Source organism: Numenius arquata, chromosome 3, assembly GCF_964106895.1.
Source record: "Numenius arquata chromosome 3, bNumArq3.hap1.1, whole genome shotgun sequence".
Taxonomy (NCBI): domain Eukaryota; kingdom Metazoa; phylum Chordata; class Aves; order Charadriiformes; family Scolopacidae; genus Numenius; species Numenius arquata.
Window position 1 is genome coordinate 11218495 of NC_133578.1, and position 19687 is coordinate 11238181.

Consider the following 19687-nt stretch of genomic DNA (forward strand, 5'->3'; position numbering starts at 1 on the left):
CGACTTTGCGAGAGGCTCCCGGCCAGGCTTGCCGGGAAGGCGGATCCAGCCGCTAAAGCCCAGCTGTGTGTGGGGTCCGCCCAGGAACTGCAGTTTATGAACAAACTAAGCCTGACTCTCCTCTCCAAATATATACAAATATGGGAGGGGGGAGCCGGGGGAAGTAGCCTGGCTCTGAGAAAAAGAGTTTGATTTTTTTTTTTTTCTTTTTTCTTTTTTTTTTCTTTATTTTCCCCCGATGACAATGCGGAGCTGCTGCCGGCTCCGTATGGCCCAAGGATCTTTGAAGGGGACCTAATGTCTACTGCATGCACCTAATCAAAAAGGCATGGGTACTCCTGCATGCCTCTTTCCTCTGAATAAAACGCAGAAGGTAACGATTCAATATGCTGAGCTGCCATTAATTTGCTACTTCCCTCCCCCCCCGCCTTTTAGAAATTAACTCTATCTTTTGAGTAAGTAAGTTTCAACAGGCGATATTTTTAATAGGGATAATTAGAAGTTTTAGGGCAGCTTTTTCAGAAAGACCACATCAATATGAGCTTAGCCTAAAGTGGGTGCTTTCGACCCATTAAAGCAGCAGGGTTTAAACATATATGTTTTCCTGAATCAGGGCCTAAAATAATAACATAGAGCATTTAAATAGCTGCTTTCTCCCCAAGATCTCAAACCGCTTTACAAAAACTTGTAAGAAATATTATCCCACTTACAAAAGGGAAACTGTGAAACGTAGCAGAAATCTGACTTGCCTTGGTTGTTAACGCAATCAATCAGTGGCAAAAGGAGGAGTAAAATCCTCAAACTCTTGCCCTATGATCTACCCCAACCCTTCAGATTGCGTTAAAATAATGACCATTGTAATTGAGTGTGGCAGAGAAAGAGATGTTGTTATTAAGGCCTTTTCCAGCCAAAATGCCTGCCCTAAAGTGAAGCTAGTTTTTTATAGTTATTGATAAATACATCGATTAATTTTTAATGCATGCACAGCATTCTGATTCAGTAAATCTCAAGCTTCTTATTTGCCCATTTTACAATTCATCTTTTAGTTCATTAATCAGTTTGTGGTGGATATGTGGTGTATCTGTATCTGCTTGTGTGTGTGTGTGATCATTACCGGTGAGCGTTTTGCTCTGTTAACTTCAAGATCCTTTCTTTGTATGAATCTCTCTGATAAACTGCACCCACTTGTTTTGTAAACTATTTATATAAATTATTCTGTTTGGGAGGTAAATAATGGTATCTCTTTCCCTTTCTTGTGTATTTAGAAAGGAAAAGAGGGAAGTATTAGATGAGGTACAGATACAGCTGATGCATATAAAGCATCTCTCCTACACCTTGGCTACACCAGCACGCCTCTGCAGAGAGTTGCTTGGTCTGCTCCAACTTGCCTGTCCTCCATGGAGAAATGGCCATACATCCCTGGGATAACAGAGTAGAAATCGAGGTGGATGCCCTAAGGGAAGATACCACCTGGGATACACAGGGAACACCTATTAGGAAGAAGGAGTCTAGAAAGGTCTGTCTGACCAGGGGAGCTGCCTCTTGCTTGCAGCCCTTGAGTCCTAGACAAGGTGAAACATTGCTCTCCCTTGCTTGGCTGTCTTTACGGAATCACGGAATTGTCAGAGTTGGGAGGGACCTCTAGAGATCACCTAGTCCAACTCCTCTGCCAAAGCAGGGTTGCCTAGAGCACATTACTCAGGACTGCATCCAGGCAGGTCTTGAAAATCTCCAGAGAAGGGGACTCCATGACCTCCCTGGGCAGCCTGTTCCAGGGCTCTGTCACCCTCACTGTAAAGAAGTTTCTCCTCATATTTAAATGGAACTTCCTATGTTCCAGCTTGTGCCCGTTGCCCCTCGTCCTGTCACTGGGAACCACTGAAAAGAGTCCAGCTCCATCATCCTTCAACCGACCCTTTAGGTACTTGTAAACATAGATAAGGTCTCTCCTCAGCCTTCTCTTCTCCAGGCTAAAGAGCCCCAGCTCTTTGAGCCTTTCCTCATAAGGGAGATGCTCCAATCCTTTAATCATCTTAGTTGCCCTACGTTGGACTGTCTCCAGTAGTTCCCTGTCTCTCTTGAACTGGGGAGCCCAGAACTGGACACAGTATTCCAGTTGTGGCCTCACCAGTGCAGAGTAGAGGGGGAGAATGACCTCCCTCAACCTACTGGCCACACTCTTCCCTATGCAGCCCAGGATTGCATTGGCCCTCTTGGCGACAAGGGCACATTGCTGGCTCATGGAATGTTTGCTATCCACCAGGACTCCCAGATCTGGGCATCTGTCTATGTGGTCTGTAGTATTAATCAAGAAGAGATGGGTTGGCCTGCGTTACGACAGCTGAGGTATGGCCTTTGAGGGCTAAGGACAAGCAAATGTTCAGCAAACTTTTGGAAAGACATTATTTTCCAGCTGCCATGTGCACAGTGGCTTCTTTGGGTGACCTGCCAACTCTCCTCTTTCTGATTCCCAGCATTTCAAAATGCCTGCAGATTGCTCAGAGTGCCACTTGGATTCTCGGACGTGAGCCCTTCTGTGTGTTACAAGGCAGCTGGGTAAGGCTTATGTTAGGAACGTCGCAGATTATTCACGATCCATGGGAGCCCTCTTTAAAATCAGGAAGAATCCCCCGCTGCCTATGAAACTCAGAGAGAAATAATGTCCCCAGCAGGAGCCCGGAGGGGCTTTAAACAATGGTGGACATTGACAAAACACGCTGTATGATTTGGAAGTGCAAGGGAAGCAAGGAATATTATTTTTCAGCGGCAGAACCTGGGAAGGCAGCGGGAAGCCTGGACAACATCCCCAAAGCCAGGGACCCTGAGCCGCGGGAGCAGCGTTTTCTAAAAAGCCGGGCAATCCCAAACAGCTTCTGAGCCAAACCGAACCCTGTAAAATACTTCATCCTGTCTGCAGAATAATCTTAGGGAGAGGTTTGGGGCCGGAGCTCACCGAAATGAGAGGAAAGGCAGTAGCTGTCCCATGCGATGGCATCTTTACAAGGCAGTTGGGTTTCTACAGGAAGCTCTGCAAGGGGGAAGCTTTTGGGGAGCAATGTTTGTCCCACTCTTCCTAAACAGCTCTACTTATTTCTAGACGGTGTTAGACCTGTTGCTTGGTAAAACATGGTGATGCGGGCAAGGGTTTGCTTTCATAAACTGGCTGATGGGCTCTGCAGGCTGCTTTCTGCACAGAGGAAACCTGTCCCTTCAGCCCTTGCTGCTGATGTACCCTCCCCTAACCTGCATTTTCGGTCCACTGAGCACTATTGTAAGCAAACCTCATCTGCAAAATAGGAGAACGTGAGGCTGGGAGCTTGTTTCACACCTCTCTGGTGTTAGTCACCCCAGGTCAAGTGGGGAGCCACGCTGCAAGTGCCCCACTGACCTGGGCTTTCTTCTGTTCTGGAGCCCCTGCTTATTTCTCAGACCTTAACCAAGTAAAAAATGCAAACTAAAAATCCACAGAAGTTAGGGGAAAGTGAGTAAGAACTCTGGGATTTAGCCTGAAGTGTCTAAACTCACATTATAGAGCTTTGCTTCTGTGAGAGAACACAGTGACCTTTCGAGTAAGACATTGGGAAGGAAGAAGAGATAAATGGTTATTTTTATTGTTAGCTTGTTTATTCCTTTTTGGTGTAAATTCCCCTGCTCCTCTGTTAGTGGTCTGGACAACCTCATAACTCAACACACGCTGAAGGCTGGATTTAGGCTGAGGAACGTAAGGTCTCTGCAGGGTGATTTTTAAGTTGCATTGTGGGAGCAGTTTCCCCAAAGTTCTCGTTTAGGAGCTGGGAGATATTTACTAGAGAAGTAAAATAAAACTTTGGACACCTGAAACAATACAGCGTATATTTAAACAAAGGTTTCAAACAGCCTGCGTTTGCAGCGTGGGAGGGAAGGCTCTGCAATCAATCAATAGGTTTGAAGCTCCCAACATAGGCACTAAACACCCTTGTGCAGGCTAACATCACGATGGACGTGTGCCAGCCCCCAGGTGAGCTAAACCTCTTATTCTTCCTGGGGCAACCATCACCTTTGTGTGACAGGGGACGTGAAGGGAGAGAAGGGGAAGAAGAGAACCACGTAGCCATGCCCTGAACAATGCTAATGCAAGGGCAATGCTCCTGAGCTTCCCTGGACCTCCTCCATGCCCGCTAGACTCCAGAGATCATAGCAGGGGCACTGGGTTTAAAATGACAGACTACAACAAAAGGTGGTGGGTTGACTTCTGCAATCAGATGTTCCCTTGGCCCTCTTGATTGCTTGCACCTTACATGTCTGGACTAATATCTGTTGCATCTGCTCTCTTCTTTTTAAATCTGTTGATAGCATTAGTGATGCTGGGCTTCAGAGAAGGTCCACGAGGGTTTCCGTTGTGAAGAGGATTTGTTTTATACTTTGAAGTTTTAAAAGCCGGGTCTAAGGAAAATGGCTACCTGATAGGATCAGGACTTAGCCTCTATTAGTGAGCACAAATCCATGCTCTTAATTTACGTGCAAATATTGTGTGGTTGTATTGAACTACTCCCAAGTTATCCTGGCAGTTAATTAAACGCCAGGAATTTCAGTGTCAACAGTTCTGCATCTTATAAGCATAGCCTTGGTTTCACCATGTCATCAGCAACAGTTGCCTGAGAAATCCTTCTGCCCTGGGGACCTGATCCAGCTGCCGTCTCCATCCTGCACTCACAAGGACACTGGCTCACACAAGGCCTGGGAGGGTCAAATAAATCCAAACACCATTGCCTGGTGGGCGCTGAGGGTGCCCATCGCTCTCTGGGAGAAGTCCTCATTACCCTCCCGCTGTTGCAGTTTCATAGTGTTTTGGTGTTTGCTTGAGCTCATGTACCTGGTACTATGGTTTGTGATCCCTGCTGTCACCTAGGGGAAAATACCATGACTTGACTTGTGGCATTTTCCATTCTCTTGCTGCAGCTTGTCCCAGCGGTGGTGTGGTAACCTTTGATGCCCAGACAGCTTGAGGAGTACAATCAAAGCCAGCAATGCGTCCTGAGGGACACAGCTATACCTCCTTCAGGCAGAGGTGGCCTTGTCTGCATTGCCACAACCACTTCTCCTTAGTCCTGCCAACTTCCCCGTGCTCCTGCCTCTCAGCTAATGCTTGGTTTGGTAGCCATGCAGAATAAATGCATTTTTAAGTGATGCCTGACTTCTACTGGAATTTTTCTGTAGCCCAGAAGCACTGGCCTGACAGGCTCCTTGACCAAAGCTGCGTCAAGGTTAAGTAAAGGTCTAATTTGCCCATCTCTACCATTTACAATGTTATTGAGTTGTTTTTTTTTTTTTTATGTTCAATTCTGTCCCAAATCCTCTTGCTTTCTTCCTGTGAAGTTTTGAGTTTTTCTCATGGCTTGCTTTGTGCTGCTTTTGAAGCCACTTTCAGTACATTTCCGTTCATACTACTGATGTGCTTCAACAGATTCTTTAAAAAATGTGAATTAGTTCTGGTTCTCTTGTTTGTATTCATGGATCCAGCTCTGCCGTTGCTGAAATTGATGGAAACCACTGCTACCAATTTCAGACTGAGTGGGTGGGATTGGGTGATTTCCCCCACCCCAGAAGATATCCATATCTCTTTTCCACTCTCTGCTTATCTTTCCATGAGTTTTTCTTTCTCTGAATAGTTAACGAAATGTTTATTTTTTTCTATTGTTTAGTGGCCATTTCACACAGCCATTTAGATAATAGAAATATGTCTATGAGGAGCCTGGACTCGTGGGAGGAGAGTATTTCCCATTTATTCTTTTCAAACCTACTTTTCCTCCTGCACTCTTCCACGCTGAAGCTGCTACTGGTGCATTTTACCGACTCTTCCTTGACATTCATCCCTCCACTGTCTTTTCTTAGGGAACCTCAGTACTGTTTTCTGCGATATCCATCATACCAATGGCACAGGATGCAGACAGATGCCAGGGCTTTCAGTGAGGATCAGCCTTTGAAGACCAGAAGAACACGCTGGCATTGCTTCGGCTGTTGGACGCCTCCAGTCAGCAAGCACCTTCAGGTCTGAAGGAATTAGCCTGTAGAGGGAGGCATGAGCAGTTTGACAGCCTGACTCATGATCTTTGCATTATTATTAGTGGTAGTGAAATTATGATAGGATCCAGGAGCCTGAACCATGGATCAGGAATGTGCTTTTGAAGGGAAACTCCCGGTCATCCTGCTCTTGCTTGCGCTACAAGGCAATCTTAGGGCATGCACAGGCTGGATTTGTTTTAAGTAGCATGTAAACTGGAAGGTATGAAGGGTGGCCATTCCCTAGGAGTGGGATAAATACTCAGCAGGAGTATTCACTGGTTAACTCTCTCTTCCCGAGGTTCCTGAAAGGCCATGGGTGTTACAGGTAGATGCAAAGCATAGCCATTGCTTTAGGAGTTTTCATTTAAGTTCTCAGTAGCAAAGTGGTGGTTGTTGGTGGTAACCACCACCAACATCATTTAATTATTATCATTTAATATTAACTACTTCTAAGAAGTTGAAGGGAGGAGGAACTCTAAATGAAGTTACTGAAAATTAGCATTGTGACAAAGGGGAAATGATCTGAAATATTTCCCATTTATATAGCATATAGTTTTTGTCTAAGGTATGTAATTTGCTATACAAAAGGCTGTCAAAAGATCCAAGCAGGAAAGGTAACACACGTAACCTCACAAAAAGCATCAGGGAGCTGGTTATAAGGTAATATACCTTGACCAGTCAATGGCTTTCTTCAGTCAAAAAGCCATTTTTACAGAGTAACAGTAGGATTAACAAGAATGGATTTACAGACTAGAAAAAGATGTTTTTCTGTTTGCCAGAGACTGCGCCAGGAGTAAGGAACAGCTGAGAGGAGGGCATTAGGGCAGGCTGCTGCTTCTGCATATGGTGTCACAGCTTAGAGAAAGCATACCAGAACTTGCAAAAAGCAGCACCTGTGTTTGGTGAACTTTCTTTCCTATAAGACCACAGAATTATATGGGGTTGGAGGGGACCTCTGGAGATCATCTAGTCCAACCCCCCTGCCAAAGCAGGTCCACCCAGAGCAGATTGCACAGGAACGTGTCCAGGTGGGTTTTGAATGTCTCCAGAGATGGAGACTCCACCACCTCTCTGGGCAGCCTGTTCCAGTGCTCTGCCACCCTCAAGGTAAAGAAGTTCCTCCTCAGGTTTAGATGGCACTTCTGTTCAAGTTTGTGCCCATTTCCTCTTGTCCTGTCACTGGGCACCACTGAAAAAAGGCTGGCCCCATCCTCTTGACACCCACCCTTTAAGTATTTATAAGCATTGATCAGATCCCCCCTCAGTCTTCTCTTCTCCAGACTAAAAAGCCCCAAGACCCTCAGCCGTTCCTTGTAAGAGAGATGATGTGTAACTCTCTGGTACAGAAGTCAATAGCATTTTGATGTGAAAAGGTTGTTTTTGAGAAAATCTACCTCTCAGATGACAGCTTCGGAAACTGACGGGATGTGTAGGTAGGAAGTTGAGTTGCGCTTGCCTTCTTATGGTTGAACAAGTAGGGACATGCTGCCTAGTGAAGATGCTGAAGAGCAGAAGAGTGTCCTGGTTAGAGGAACCTGTAGGAAACCAGATGTGCATCCCAACAAGAGGGAGTCCAAAGAGAGCCCGACTGCACCAGTGGCTGTGCCCAGCTAAGGGGGGGGAAACACCAAAGCTTATTTTGACCAACGTAGCGCAAGTCCTGGAGGTATGGCTGAAAGCAGTACTCTGCTGGGACCATTTTTCTGTGAGAAAATACTGTTAGCCCAGTTTGCAGGCTGAGGTGGGGAAACAGGGCTCAGGAAGAGCAGTTTGTTGGAGACTGGTGCCTACTGAAGACCTCTTAATTGCACGCTGGTCTGTCAGGACACCTCATGCTCTCCTCTAAAGCCCCCCAGGCTATGATGTCCGTGAGGGCTACCCAGGCTGTTGGTCATCTTGATTTGGGCACTTCTATCATCATCCTCCTCCTCCATACATAGTGTTTTAACTCTTCTGCACATCTCTTAGTAGTATTAAGAAAATTCAAAGCTGAAAATAGTTTTTGAAATGACTGAATGTTAGACCTGCAAAATATTACTGTACTTTATTGCTAATGTTGTTTTCATAATAAAAATATTTAATACAAAGTATGATATCCTGTATGAGCTTCGCATAAATATTTCCACTGTATCGCTGATACAGATCAGAAAAATTTCAGTATGCGTATCCTGCAAATGCAAGTGTAATTGATACGAGGTATGTATCTTAATGTACATCTTGAGTAAACATAAGAAAACCATACTCTAATGGAAAACAGACTTTGTCTTACAATGTGCAATCATGCTTTTACATCTGAACTGGACTTTGGGTTTAGAAAACAAATCTTAAATCAGTCCTATTCAGAGGACAAATCACAGTTCACATACTTGTAAAAAACTTTTGTTCTAGGAAAGCCTTTTGTGGAAAAGCTTGGGAAAACTCCATCCAAATACAGTGGTGGAGGGGTGGGAAAGGAGGGACTGAGGTATCAGTTCAAACAATCTGAGGGAAAAGTTGAATAAACATTGAAGACAACAGAATAGAAACCAGACGCCAAATATTAATTCATGGGGTCTTCAAAGGGGATTTTGAGATTTATTTTAATTGTTGTTGAGAGAAAAAGATTAATTTTTGGATGAAAAATGTATGCAAATTCAGCTGTGGTCAACACTGAAAAAAAAGTTTCCTATTCAAAGCAGAAAAAAGCAAAGCAAAGCAACCTGAAATATCAACTCTTTAATCCCCTGAGATGACCTTTAACCTGGGTTTGAAAAAGGCAGGAAAACAAAAAAAAAAAGCTACATGAGAATAACAAAAAATGTAGTGCCTGAACCAAAGGACACCAATCTGGTGCAAAAACGGGAAATGTCAAGGTAATGACGTGATACGTTGTCCTGTTTTGAGAACGATGGGGCTGCTCCCGAGTGTCTGAAGTAGTGCTTGGAGTACAAGGAATAAATAGGAAGAACCTCTATGTCCATTTTACTGGTCCCACCAGGACTGTGTGGGCACCAGGGTGTCATGAGGGTATAAACCCAAAGGCTGCAATAATGAAGGTATATGTGTATATACACACACATATATAGTGTGTAATATATTAACTGACTGATGTTCAGTAGGAACTGTGAGGCAGACTTGCTGCATGTCTCTCCAAAAAGAACAGGAATTACAGGAAAGCACAGTAAGGGTTTGTTCCTGCTCAACAAGGAGAAGGAGAAAAAGAGACAGACGGGGTTTTTATTAAATAAACACCAGGGGCTTCTCCAGAGCTGAACTCAGGGCATTTTAACTACTCGGGTACCTCCTGGGGAAGCGTGTCAGGGCCAGGACACAGCGCGGTATTGGCCAGCAGAGATGGCAGGCAGAAGAACACCCTTCTGGATGTCCTACCATGGCCAGGAGGGAGCTGATGGAGAAGGCAGAGCGTACGGGAGAGTAAGTAAAAGCGAACACAGCCCGACCGAGCCCATGGCTGCCTGTAAAGGAGTGAGAGCTCAGAAATAACGGGCTGGTGGGCTTTAAAAAAAATAATCCAAGCTGCCTAATGTTAACAAACATCCTGTGGGAAAGTTAATAGCTGCTGAAAAGAGAGTCTATAAAGCAAAATGACAAGTCCTGACACAGAGGGAAGACAAGACACAGCACAGGCGCATCAGAAACTCTTCAGTGACCGGAGAACTGAGAGAGGAACGACAACAACAGCAAAAATAAATCTTAGAAATAAACATTTACAGCTGTATGAGTGATGCTGAGCGCCCAGGGGACGGTGGAAGGTCTGTCCCTCCCCCGGACAGGAGGGTAACGCTGCCGGGCTTGGGGCGAGGGGGGCTTTAGAGCAAGGAGGGGTGGCTTCACCCCGCCGTGTCCGCGAAGGGGTGCCCACCGCCGGGCCAGTTTTTGGCCGAAAAGGCGGGCAGGCGGCCAGCAGCCGAGACAGGGCTTCCATCAAGTCCACCGACGCGCCCCGGCAGAGGCGGGCAGCGGCAGAGGGGCCGAGGAAGGAAGGCCGAGGGCCGGCAGGGGCCCGCCTCACCTCAGCCAGCCCCCAGCGCCAGCCCCGGGCGGGCACACGCCCCCGCCCCGGCCCGGCCGCTCTCTCTAGGACCTGCGATGAGTTTGCCCGCCGGAGCCGGTCTCAGCGCCTGCGCGTCGGGAGGCGGCCGAACCCCTTATAGCCATGGAGAGCGCCGAGGCCGAGCCGAGCGATAGCCGCCCGGAGGAGGACGGCGCCGCGCCCCGCAGCGGTTTCCCGCCTCCGGAGCAGCCCGTAGCCGCGGCGGCCACGGTGAGGGTGCGAGGGGGTGGCGGCGGCGGGGCGGCCTTCCTCCGGCGGGCCGCCGGCCTCGGCACGGCCTACTCCGCTGGGGCAGAGCACCGGGCTTTCCTGAGCGCGCTGCCCGGCCGCCGCGTCGCCGGCCTGGGGTGGGCGGGGAGGGGCGCGGGGAGGCCGGGACCTGGCGGTAGCGGGAAGGGGGCTACAGGTGGGACGAGCCTTCCGTCTGCTTGCCCGGGGCCGAGGCCCCTGCCTGGGGCTGAGCTGTGCAGCCCGTCCCTCTGAGCAGTGGCGTTCTCCTCCTTCCAGCCCCTGTCTGGCCGCTGTTGGAGGGCTTTGTGTGCTGTCGGCCCTCATCCCTTGTGCCAGACTGTTATTATTATTAGTAGAAGTATTATTATTATATTTTTCGTCCCTCAGTTTGGCGTTCCGCCCCCCCCCCCCCCCCCCCTCCTTCTACCCCCAAGTTTCACAAGTAAATTCCCCTCCCTGCTGGGTTTCAGCCGGAGGTTCCCAGAGCTCTGCTTTTCCAGGGTGGGCGTGTGGTCCTGACTGACTTCTGCCCGCCAATGTGTTAAAAGATAACGATCCTCCTTGGAGAGATTAAAAGAAAAACATCTCGATCCGGATGTATTCGGTTTCCTGTAGAAGGGGAGGTGGTTACGCATGTCCCGGGTGTCCCGTGGAGGAATTCACGGCTACTTGGGAAATGTTTGGGTAGAAAGTGCAAGGGGTTTGTTTGTTTGTTTTTTAAAAAAACAGTGACTTTGTGACCTGCAAGGGAAAACATTTCTCCTTTCTGTATCTTCTTGGCTCATGATGGCTTTTGATATCCAAAGTTGTCTATTTGTGGATGTTGATTTTTTTTCCCCCAAAAGCAGGTTTTCCGTTTTCGTTTGCAAATGTGATACAGAACATGGGTATAAAATGAAGCCCTGCCAAAGCCTTTATCCTACAGAGACCTGTCTTATTTGAACAAATGTGGTGTGAGAGAAGGGGAGGCAGGGTTAGTAGCCTTTGCCTTGTGTGGCTAATGTTACATGAATCTTTATTTTCCTCCTCTAAAAAGATGGAAGACTGTTTGGCAAAAAAAATGGAAATCACTGTTTCGGAAGCTGAAAAACGGACTGGGAGGAATGCCATGAACATGCAAGAAACATACACTGCTTACCTCATTGAGACAAGGTGGGTGATGAGAGGTTACTCTCAAGACTGCGTGGGTGTGCCATTCTAAACAGAGCCTCTCTCTTTCCCCCCAGAAATATTCAGGTACAGTTGATGAGAGGATTTAGTTTGTTTATGATTTGTTACATGATTATCAGCCTACTCTGGAGAATCTTTCCCCATGAAAGCTTGGCATCTGATCTCCAATTCGGTAATAAGGCTGGTGCTGTGTAACTGTGTACTGTAATTCTTCATTTGGCGCTAGGTGGAAAAATGTGTGCTTGAAAGATGTTGCTTTAATATGGTGTCAGCAACCAAGCTTGGTTATTTCTTTGACATGGGTTGGATAAATTTATATACATATATATGAGCAGCTTGTGCGTGAGAGAGGTTGTGCGTTGTGGTCTACAGCAATGGTTAGGCTTGCTTGGGATTACAAGAAAGTAAGGAAGCCTCATGACTTATGTCATGTGGTCAAAATTTACTACTCTACTAATATGTGAACTGTTTTGCTTGATCTGATCACCACATACTCATTGTAGATGCTCCAGGGGTTAGGGTTAATTAACTGTTTCCTTCCTTCACACTAGCTTGAACTTTCACTGGAGAACTTACTGCTTTCAGTCATCTTGTGTTAGCAAGATTAATAACACAAGTATGGTAAACACACTTGGTCCCACAAAGACAACTTGCAATTTTCAGTATTGAGTAGTGAACAAAGCTTTAAAATCTCTTCTAACTTACAGTTACTTCCCAAACAGTCACAGATGACTCCTATTATGCAGGATCATGTTACTCAGCTGAAGCAAGAATTTCAAAATTAGACTTTACTAGGAGTTTTGTCTCTCTCTTCTTTATATTAACAGTTTTAACCTTTGGGCCTTGCCATGGGAATGATCTGCTGTACAGATAAAACCTTCTGAAACAAAGCAGTTGCATTTTTGCAAAGGCACTGAAAAGTTCAGATTGTAATACTATCACGTAAGTCTTCTAGTTACTAGTTGAAAGGCTTCTTAGCTTGTTTTGCTGCTGAAGGGACACATCAGTCACATTAACTGCAGAGCTACTGGGGTAGTTTACTATATTTTGCTAAATTTTAAGAATAAAATCCAAAATAGATGTACATCATATTTTTCAAATATTGTAGCTCTTTGGCAGTTGCTCAAATGTTTAAAAAAACACTTCTACAGTGTATTGATATTAAAGATCACATCTTCTTGTGTTATTTTTCTTTTAATCATATTTCTGAAGGAAAAAAAGAAGAAAATCAGAATCGTTGGTGTCTAACTGTGATGTGAAGTGTGCTCTGGGGGCATCTTTATGCAGCCCCAGAACATGCTGACTGCATTGCCTTTCCTAGTCTTCCTTACATTACTTTAGACTTGCTCCTGCTGGTCTTTCCCAGTGGTTCTTTCGTACTAGTAAAAATGTATTTTGCTGCCCAGATTGCTTTCTTTCATTAAGATTTATTTTATTCTGTGGTCAGCAAATACGAAGGCCAATTACATGTTTGTCACAGAACTATTGAAAATGTGGGTTTGTCACATCTCTAATAAAATAGGTTCTCTATTCATTTTGCTGAGAAGGCAAAATTTCTTGCATAAATATAATTGCTGGCTATTAAATGTGCTTCCTGCTGAGCCTGTAGCTGTAGGTGGGCTTCACAGCAATTTGTCTGTGGGTAATAGGATATTTTGTAGCTGAAGAATAAAACTCAGTTTATAGTAATATAAAAGGAAGACCACTTAATAATAACTGCATTACAGTTATGTGAACTGAGGTTCCACCGTTACTGCCATCCAGGATTTAATTTCAGTTTGAACGGAGGAGTTGCGTGCATCTGGGTGAATATGAGACGCAAGATGGATGCAATTACAACTACTGTGTATTTGTTACAGGACAGGAGCCGAGCACCTAAACTTTTAGTGCCTCAGCTTGACTAGTGCTGGATGAAACTGTTTTCAAAATGCAAGCAATGGTGTTGCTTCCTTTTTCTTTTCATTTTGAAAAGAAGTATTACTATTTTCAGATTGTCATGTGACTTTTTTTTTTTGAGTGATATTACACCTCCACATAGATTACTTTCTTTGAGACAAAACAAACTCCGCTGCTGTAGACTGCAGAGACTCGGCAAATTTCAAGGGTCGTGCTTCCTGAAAGCATCTCCTTTTATTCTTGGTTTACACCTTTCTGCATTAGCTAAGTAGATTTTTGTGGTGAGCTATTTCTGTTCAATTAGTCTTGGAGTCAGTTTATTTCACAGCTTCCATTAAGCTATACAGTTATTTAAAAATAACTTAGCTTTATATTCTCCCTGTGAGAACAGATGAACACTTCCACCTCTTTGTGGGAAATGGCATTAAGGCAAATACAAATTCTTATAATTAAGATGTGTAACAGAATATTCTTTCTTGAGATGTAGGCGCTCAGCGTATCACTTGTTTTCTGTGAGGGAAATTGCAAATATACGGGATCTCACTTAAGTTCAGATTTGCTTGCTTTTTAGAAATCGAGACAGCTGTGTCTTGTATCAGAGTCTGGATGAAACTGCAAGAACTGAGATAGTGTAAAATACAGAATTTGACTCCTGGTCTGGTACGCCTTGTTTTCCATGGCAGAGCTGAAAGTTAATAGGAATGCAGAGCACTTCTAAGTGCTTTGTGTTGATGGACTTTTAATTACAGTACATGGAGGGATGTCTGTTTTCCTGTTCTCCCTCAAGGTAAACAATTTCTTCTGTAGTAGTAGGATGTTTCCATTTAGTTCTCTTTTGCTTCTGTCCCTGCTGACTTTCAGATCTCCATCCCTGTCCTTCTGGTCACACAGTATGATGGTTGGAGTTTGGGGGTTTTTTTTATTTAAATGTGGCTTTAGGAAAAAGTAACTTAACTTTGTGCAGCCCGGTAACTGACTACGTCACAGCAGGATTGCTCTTTTCCAGCCTTACTTGTCTTTACTTCCTTTTGAAGTAATTTGACGGGATGGCTCACTATATTTGCTTGTTACTTCCCCCAGCTGTACCGGGGGAGTTAATAATCTTATTTTGGCTTTCAGTGTTTGGAAAGTTTTCTGCTAGTTAAATTGTGACATGAGCGATACCTGCTTCTCCCTTATGACCTTGGGTTGCCCATCCGAAGCGTGAGGACTTCTAAACAAAGTTTCTGTGAGAGAAATGAACTTGGAAATCAGTAGCCAGCCAGGTCACAGTTCAGTGGTAGCAGTGCTGCACCGTTGGACTTAAGGAGTTTTTCTTTTATGTTTTGTTTGAGTGCTTTTCCCAAAGCCTCCCGTTCCACATCGGGCTAGGCGAAGAGCCCAGGCATGTGTTTCCTGGGGAGAGGCACAGAATGAATGCCCGCAGAGGTATGCTGTCTTCTGATAAAACAACAAAATGCAGATTTTTGGTCATTGAGAGTCAGGAAGACTTGTCTTCTCCCTCCAAAGGAGGTATTGGGGGGAAAAAGGAAAAGCCCAAATCCAGCATGAGCTTTAAACGGGAGAATCAGAAGATGAAAGATGGAAGAGTTGAAAACTTGCTTTACTGCTGATTTACTTAATTCATACTCTGAATCATTAACCTGTCTAGTGGTTGTGTGTTTTAGTTCAATACAGCAAACTGTTTAGGTAAAAGCATTTAAAAAAAAAAAAAATCACCTGGTTGTGAAAAACCTTCTGACGAGAACTGCCTCTTTGTCATAGAGTTTGCCAGGTAACTTTTTGTGGTTTACAAAGTACGTAGTTGATCTGTAATGATTGCTCTTCTGTCTGTTGAGAGGCCTAAATAAAAAGACCGTTTCTAAACAGCTGATGGAAAAAGTTGCCCAGCCCCTAAAAATGCTGTTCCTCTACAGAGAGAGTGAACCTTGTCCGCTGCAGGGGTGTGGAAGTGTCACTTCTCCTATACTGGAAGGTCAAAGGCTGAAAGTGAAGTTACTGCTTCTGCAATTGAAGAGGTGGTTGCTTTTACAAGGAAATAAATGGATGTATTTCCTTCTTGTCCGATGTAATATTTTGCAGCCATTCCTCTTTTTATTGCATTCAGAATTGTTTAATGGCTCATTTAAGATAATTAGTTTTAAATGGGAAACGGGAAGAGGTTAATTAGATGGACTAAAGTTTTCACATTGGCACTTTGAATTAAGGCAAATGAACGTGACTTTTGGAGTAATGCAATCTTCTAATCGCTTATGATAACATCAGTTATGAATGTAAAAGCTGAAGGTTTCAATTTTGTCTTTTAATTTTTTTTTCAGGCAGGTTGGTTCATTCAATGAATAACGTGCATTGTTAAAACTGTACTTAGAGGGGAAACATATGGTTTTCCTGCCTGAAGACTGTACAAGTATTATATTGTGTTTTTAAAACCAAAACAAATTGAGAAGTTTGACTGAATGTCAACAAGTGATTATAATCTTAATTGAAACTGGTCTGCAGTACTTGCATTTAATGGTGGAGTTCATAATGTGGTCTAAAAAATTAGATGGTAATGAAGGTATTAAGTGTAATGAGTACCTTTGTGGATTTCTACTTCCTTTCTGGAACAGGGTTCCTGGGGAGAAATGCTCTTGTAATTGGTGATATTTTATGGTCTCATATGTAACCAGGTGGAGACATTTTTGGTGTGATTAAAAAAAATTATTTCTCTCATCTTATTTGCCTGTCCCAAATCCATCCATGTAGTTTCAAAGCCTTATTACCTCGTTTAAAAGGCAGCGGTGTGGATGCAGGCTCATAGTTGAGCGCTGTACAGTACTTTCCCACCACAGCTTTGCACTCTCTGGAGATCAAAATTTGGCTGCTTTTACTTTATCAAAGCCTGGGTGGAAAGGAGAATCTTAAACTAGTATTAATAATTTCAGAATGTGTCTTAAATTTATTCAAATAGGTTAACTTGAAAAGCATTGCTTCTTTGTTAGGCCCTACTCAGCTGCCCTCCTGAAATGGTTTTCCCCTTCCAGTCACTAAAAGTCACTAAACTGATGTTTTGGAGCCTGATGGGGGGAAAAAAAACTAAAAAAAACCCAACCAAAAACCTGACAAGAGCGGGTGCTGCTAGAGGCAGAGGCAGGAGGGGTGTCCATCCTGCAGAGAAGGGGCGGTGTGGTGGCAGACTCTGGCTGAGATGCAACTCTTCGGGCACAGCTTTTTGCAATGGAATGCTGGGCAAAGAAGAACATCCAGGTATTTCTCTGGACAAGTGTGTCTCTCCCTGTTTTTTCTGCCACATTTGCTTTCTTTATCTATTGTCTCTTAATTGCTTTTCACCCAAGCCAAGAACTGTGTTATATAAAGATAAAAGCAACAACTGCAACCAAAAAAGGCATCATTCACACTTCTAAGACAGTGAGAATAAATGCATGTTAGAATAAAGGAAGTAAGTATGATCCAAGAAGAGAAATAACATCAGACTGCTTAATGCAGACTACGTTGAGGAGGCTGTGTCAGATGCTGTCTATTTAAAAAAGAACGAACTATGCAGACAGGTTTGACCTTCAAGGTTCTCTAGTAGTAATTTAACTTTTTTCTTCAGGGTATAACGTGAGGCTTGTGTGTGTCTCGCCAGAGTTGTAAAGCTTGATTAACTTAGACTTGGGGAAGCCTTGTCTGTTATCCACATATCTGCTTTGTCAGAACAAATTGGCAGTAGGTTTTAGAGCTAGTGAACTTCTGTAGTTTCTTCAGAGCGGGCAGGGAAGATGTGGTGAGAGGCATGGTCTGGTCTGGCAGTCTGCTTCCTTCCTCCTTGAGTTCTTGAGGCCCCTTGTGGACATAAAGCTTCAAGTCACAGGGTGTCTACGTCTCCATTTTGGGGTAGTAGTGGTTTGTTCTGAGGTAGGACTAGTCTTCTCTATAAAGCTGTGGTCCTTCCTGCTGAAGTGCCACACTCCTAGATGACCTTTTACAAATTTTGGTTCCTGTTTAATTTTCTGCTTGATATTTGTGTGTGTGGACTGAGATGTTACTATTCTGTGTTTCTTGTTTGTTTTTTTTTTAAATATATATTTAAATATAATAATTCTGACACATACAAAGCTGATGTCGCAGGCATATTGAGAAATTTTTAGCACAGTTAAGGCTCCATGTGCTCTTTGCTGCTTCTAGCTTATAATAAACTGCAAAACGGTCATGAAGTATTAAGAACGTAATTTACACTTGAACCTTTTCTTGTCAGAAGGCTGTCGTCTCTTAACAGTGACAGTTACTGGTGGTGTGTTGACCTGAACCCTCACAAATGATAAATGGACTGCTGCACTATTAGAATACGTGATGATCCTGTTGGTGTGTTTGCCTTCCTTCAATATTTTAGGGTAGGAATGTGAAATGTAAGTGCATTCTCTTCTAATCCACAATCTGTACTACGGGAGTAGACTATATGTGGCTCCCCAAACAGATTTGAAGTTATGAAGTCACTCTTGATTTAATTTCTTTTTCTCTTGCTGGTTTGTAGCAGAGCACTATCCTTTAGTTCTTCTCTCGCCCTTGTGGTGTGAGAAAACTATTGAAACTTACTAAATGATAACGTGACTCTCTTGACTGCAGGAATTGGGAGCTCTAACAAAAATACAGATCAACTTTACACAATAAAGCTGAGTTGGCAAAAATGTTGGCAAAAGGATGAGTTAAGGCAGATCAACTATGGAAGACAAGCTACCTAACTTTATACTACTAACGTATATTACTTTAATTGTATTTGGTAGGAAGTGCTATATTGAGGCCACTGACAAATGCTTACTATCAAAATTTGGCATAGTTCTTTTCTTACAGCTTGTGAAGTTTTATTTCTACAGAAATGCACTTGAAAATGGAGTAGGAACATCTGGACCAGAAAGTTCCTTGAAAGATAAACTCCATTCTTCTCTGTGCTGTTGTAGGTTATTCAGAAAGTGATGAATATAAGATCAGACTTGTCCTGCATTGGGGAACTGATTGGGTTAGAGGCAGAAGATAGCGCTTAAGTACGCGCTGTGTTGAAATGAAACAGCCAAATTAACTTTTACAAGTACTTCGTATTCAGGAGGTGGAAAACTTCAAATATAAAGTTGCCCATGGCAGTGTAAGCCCATAGAACAAGTTAAGTGGAGATGAAGAATAATTGTGGCTAGCAATGCTTTTCCTTAGGGCCTCATATTGACAAGAAAAATAAGAATAATATTTAAAAAAATAAAGTGAACTGTTCTTCTTGCAGTTTACCTTTGGTGGTAACTTCTTAAACCTCTGTAACTCTACTGTATGTCTGAAATGTGTTAGGCTGCCATAAACCGTCAGTAGTGTGTGCACACCTAGCCTGCCTCTAGTTACGAGGTGACACAGTCAGTCTTAAACTTCCGTTAAATTTTAAAAAAAGGTGAATGATGAAAGTCTCCTATTACAGAAAAATCAAAACTGGAAAGAAGAGCTAGTTAAACCCGACTTCTGTGCCAATCCCAGGGCTGCATTTGCTGTGGCCAGCAAATGGGTATGCATAGGAGTGACAGAGGCATTTAACAGCAATGGACTAAATGCATCCTGCATGGTTGGTTTTTTTCCCTCCTTCCTCTCTTTCTTGTCCAATAGAACAACCATTATATTGCGGAGAAGTTCTTGTTCCAGATCTGAGATGTCTGTAATCTTCCTGCCTTTAGAGTAAGGGTGGCTGCAGTTTGCTTCACTCTCTGCAGTGTGTCTGCCTAGCTCTAGGTGGGTCTCTGGTGCTTTACTGCTGGCGCAGCAGCCGTTGTATCTGCAGCACTGATGGGTCCTCCTGGGATGTGGCTGGTTTTCTCAGGGCAGTGCTGGCCTGTGCTTGTTCTCATATCCATCTTCATGTTTGCTTGTGCAGGATGTTCTCAGACAGTGATGTATTGATGGTGGCAGCCTTGCTTAAGAGTTGATAATAACCCATGCAGAAGTAGCGTTCTCGAAACCCATGGTGTAAGTCAGTGCAACTGGTCAATAGCTGCTGAAGCTGGAGATTGAAAGGATCCCTAGTTATAAAGTACCTTTATGTGAGTGTCTTGAATAGCCAGATTGTTTACCAAACCCTGCTGGGAGCTTCTCTAGGAAGGTGAGGTTTGTGCCTTCAGCTTTCAACTAAACAACTAACCTTTCTGGGCCTAGTAGCTTAATTCTTTATCTATTTAAATTTGCCTCCAGCTCAGCAATGGTACAATCACAAGATGCTTAGTTTTAGCTGAAGTGTTCTTGCAATGTTTAAGTTGTGCAACCTTGGCGTAGGGAGGAATGCTGCAC

At 43.9% G+C, this 19687-nt stretch overlaps 1 protein-coding gene across 1 annotated transcript in view; it reads left to right on the forward strand.

The window, feature by feature from the left end:
- Window positions 1–9951: 9951 nt before the first annotated feature.
- SNX4 (sorting nexin 4) overlaps window positions 9952–19687 on the forward strand; it is a 35472-nt gene continuing 25736 nt past the window's right edge. Inside the window, exons 1-2 of the mRNA XM_074145011.1 lie at window positions 9952–10306; window positions 11364–11479. Of these exons, the coding sequence (XP_074001112.1) occupies window positions 10199–10306; window positions 11364–11479 (224 nt within the window). The 5' untranslated portion in view covers window positions 9952–10198. The remainder of the gene's footprint in view (window positions 10307–11363; window positions 11480–19687) is intronic.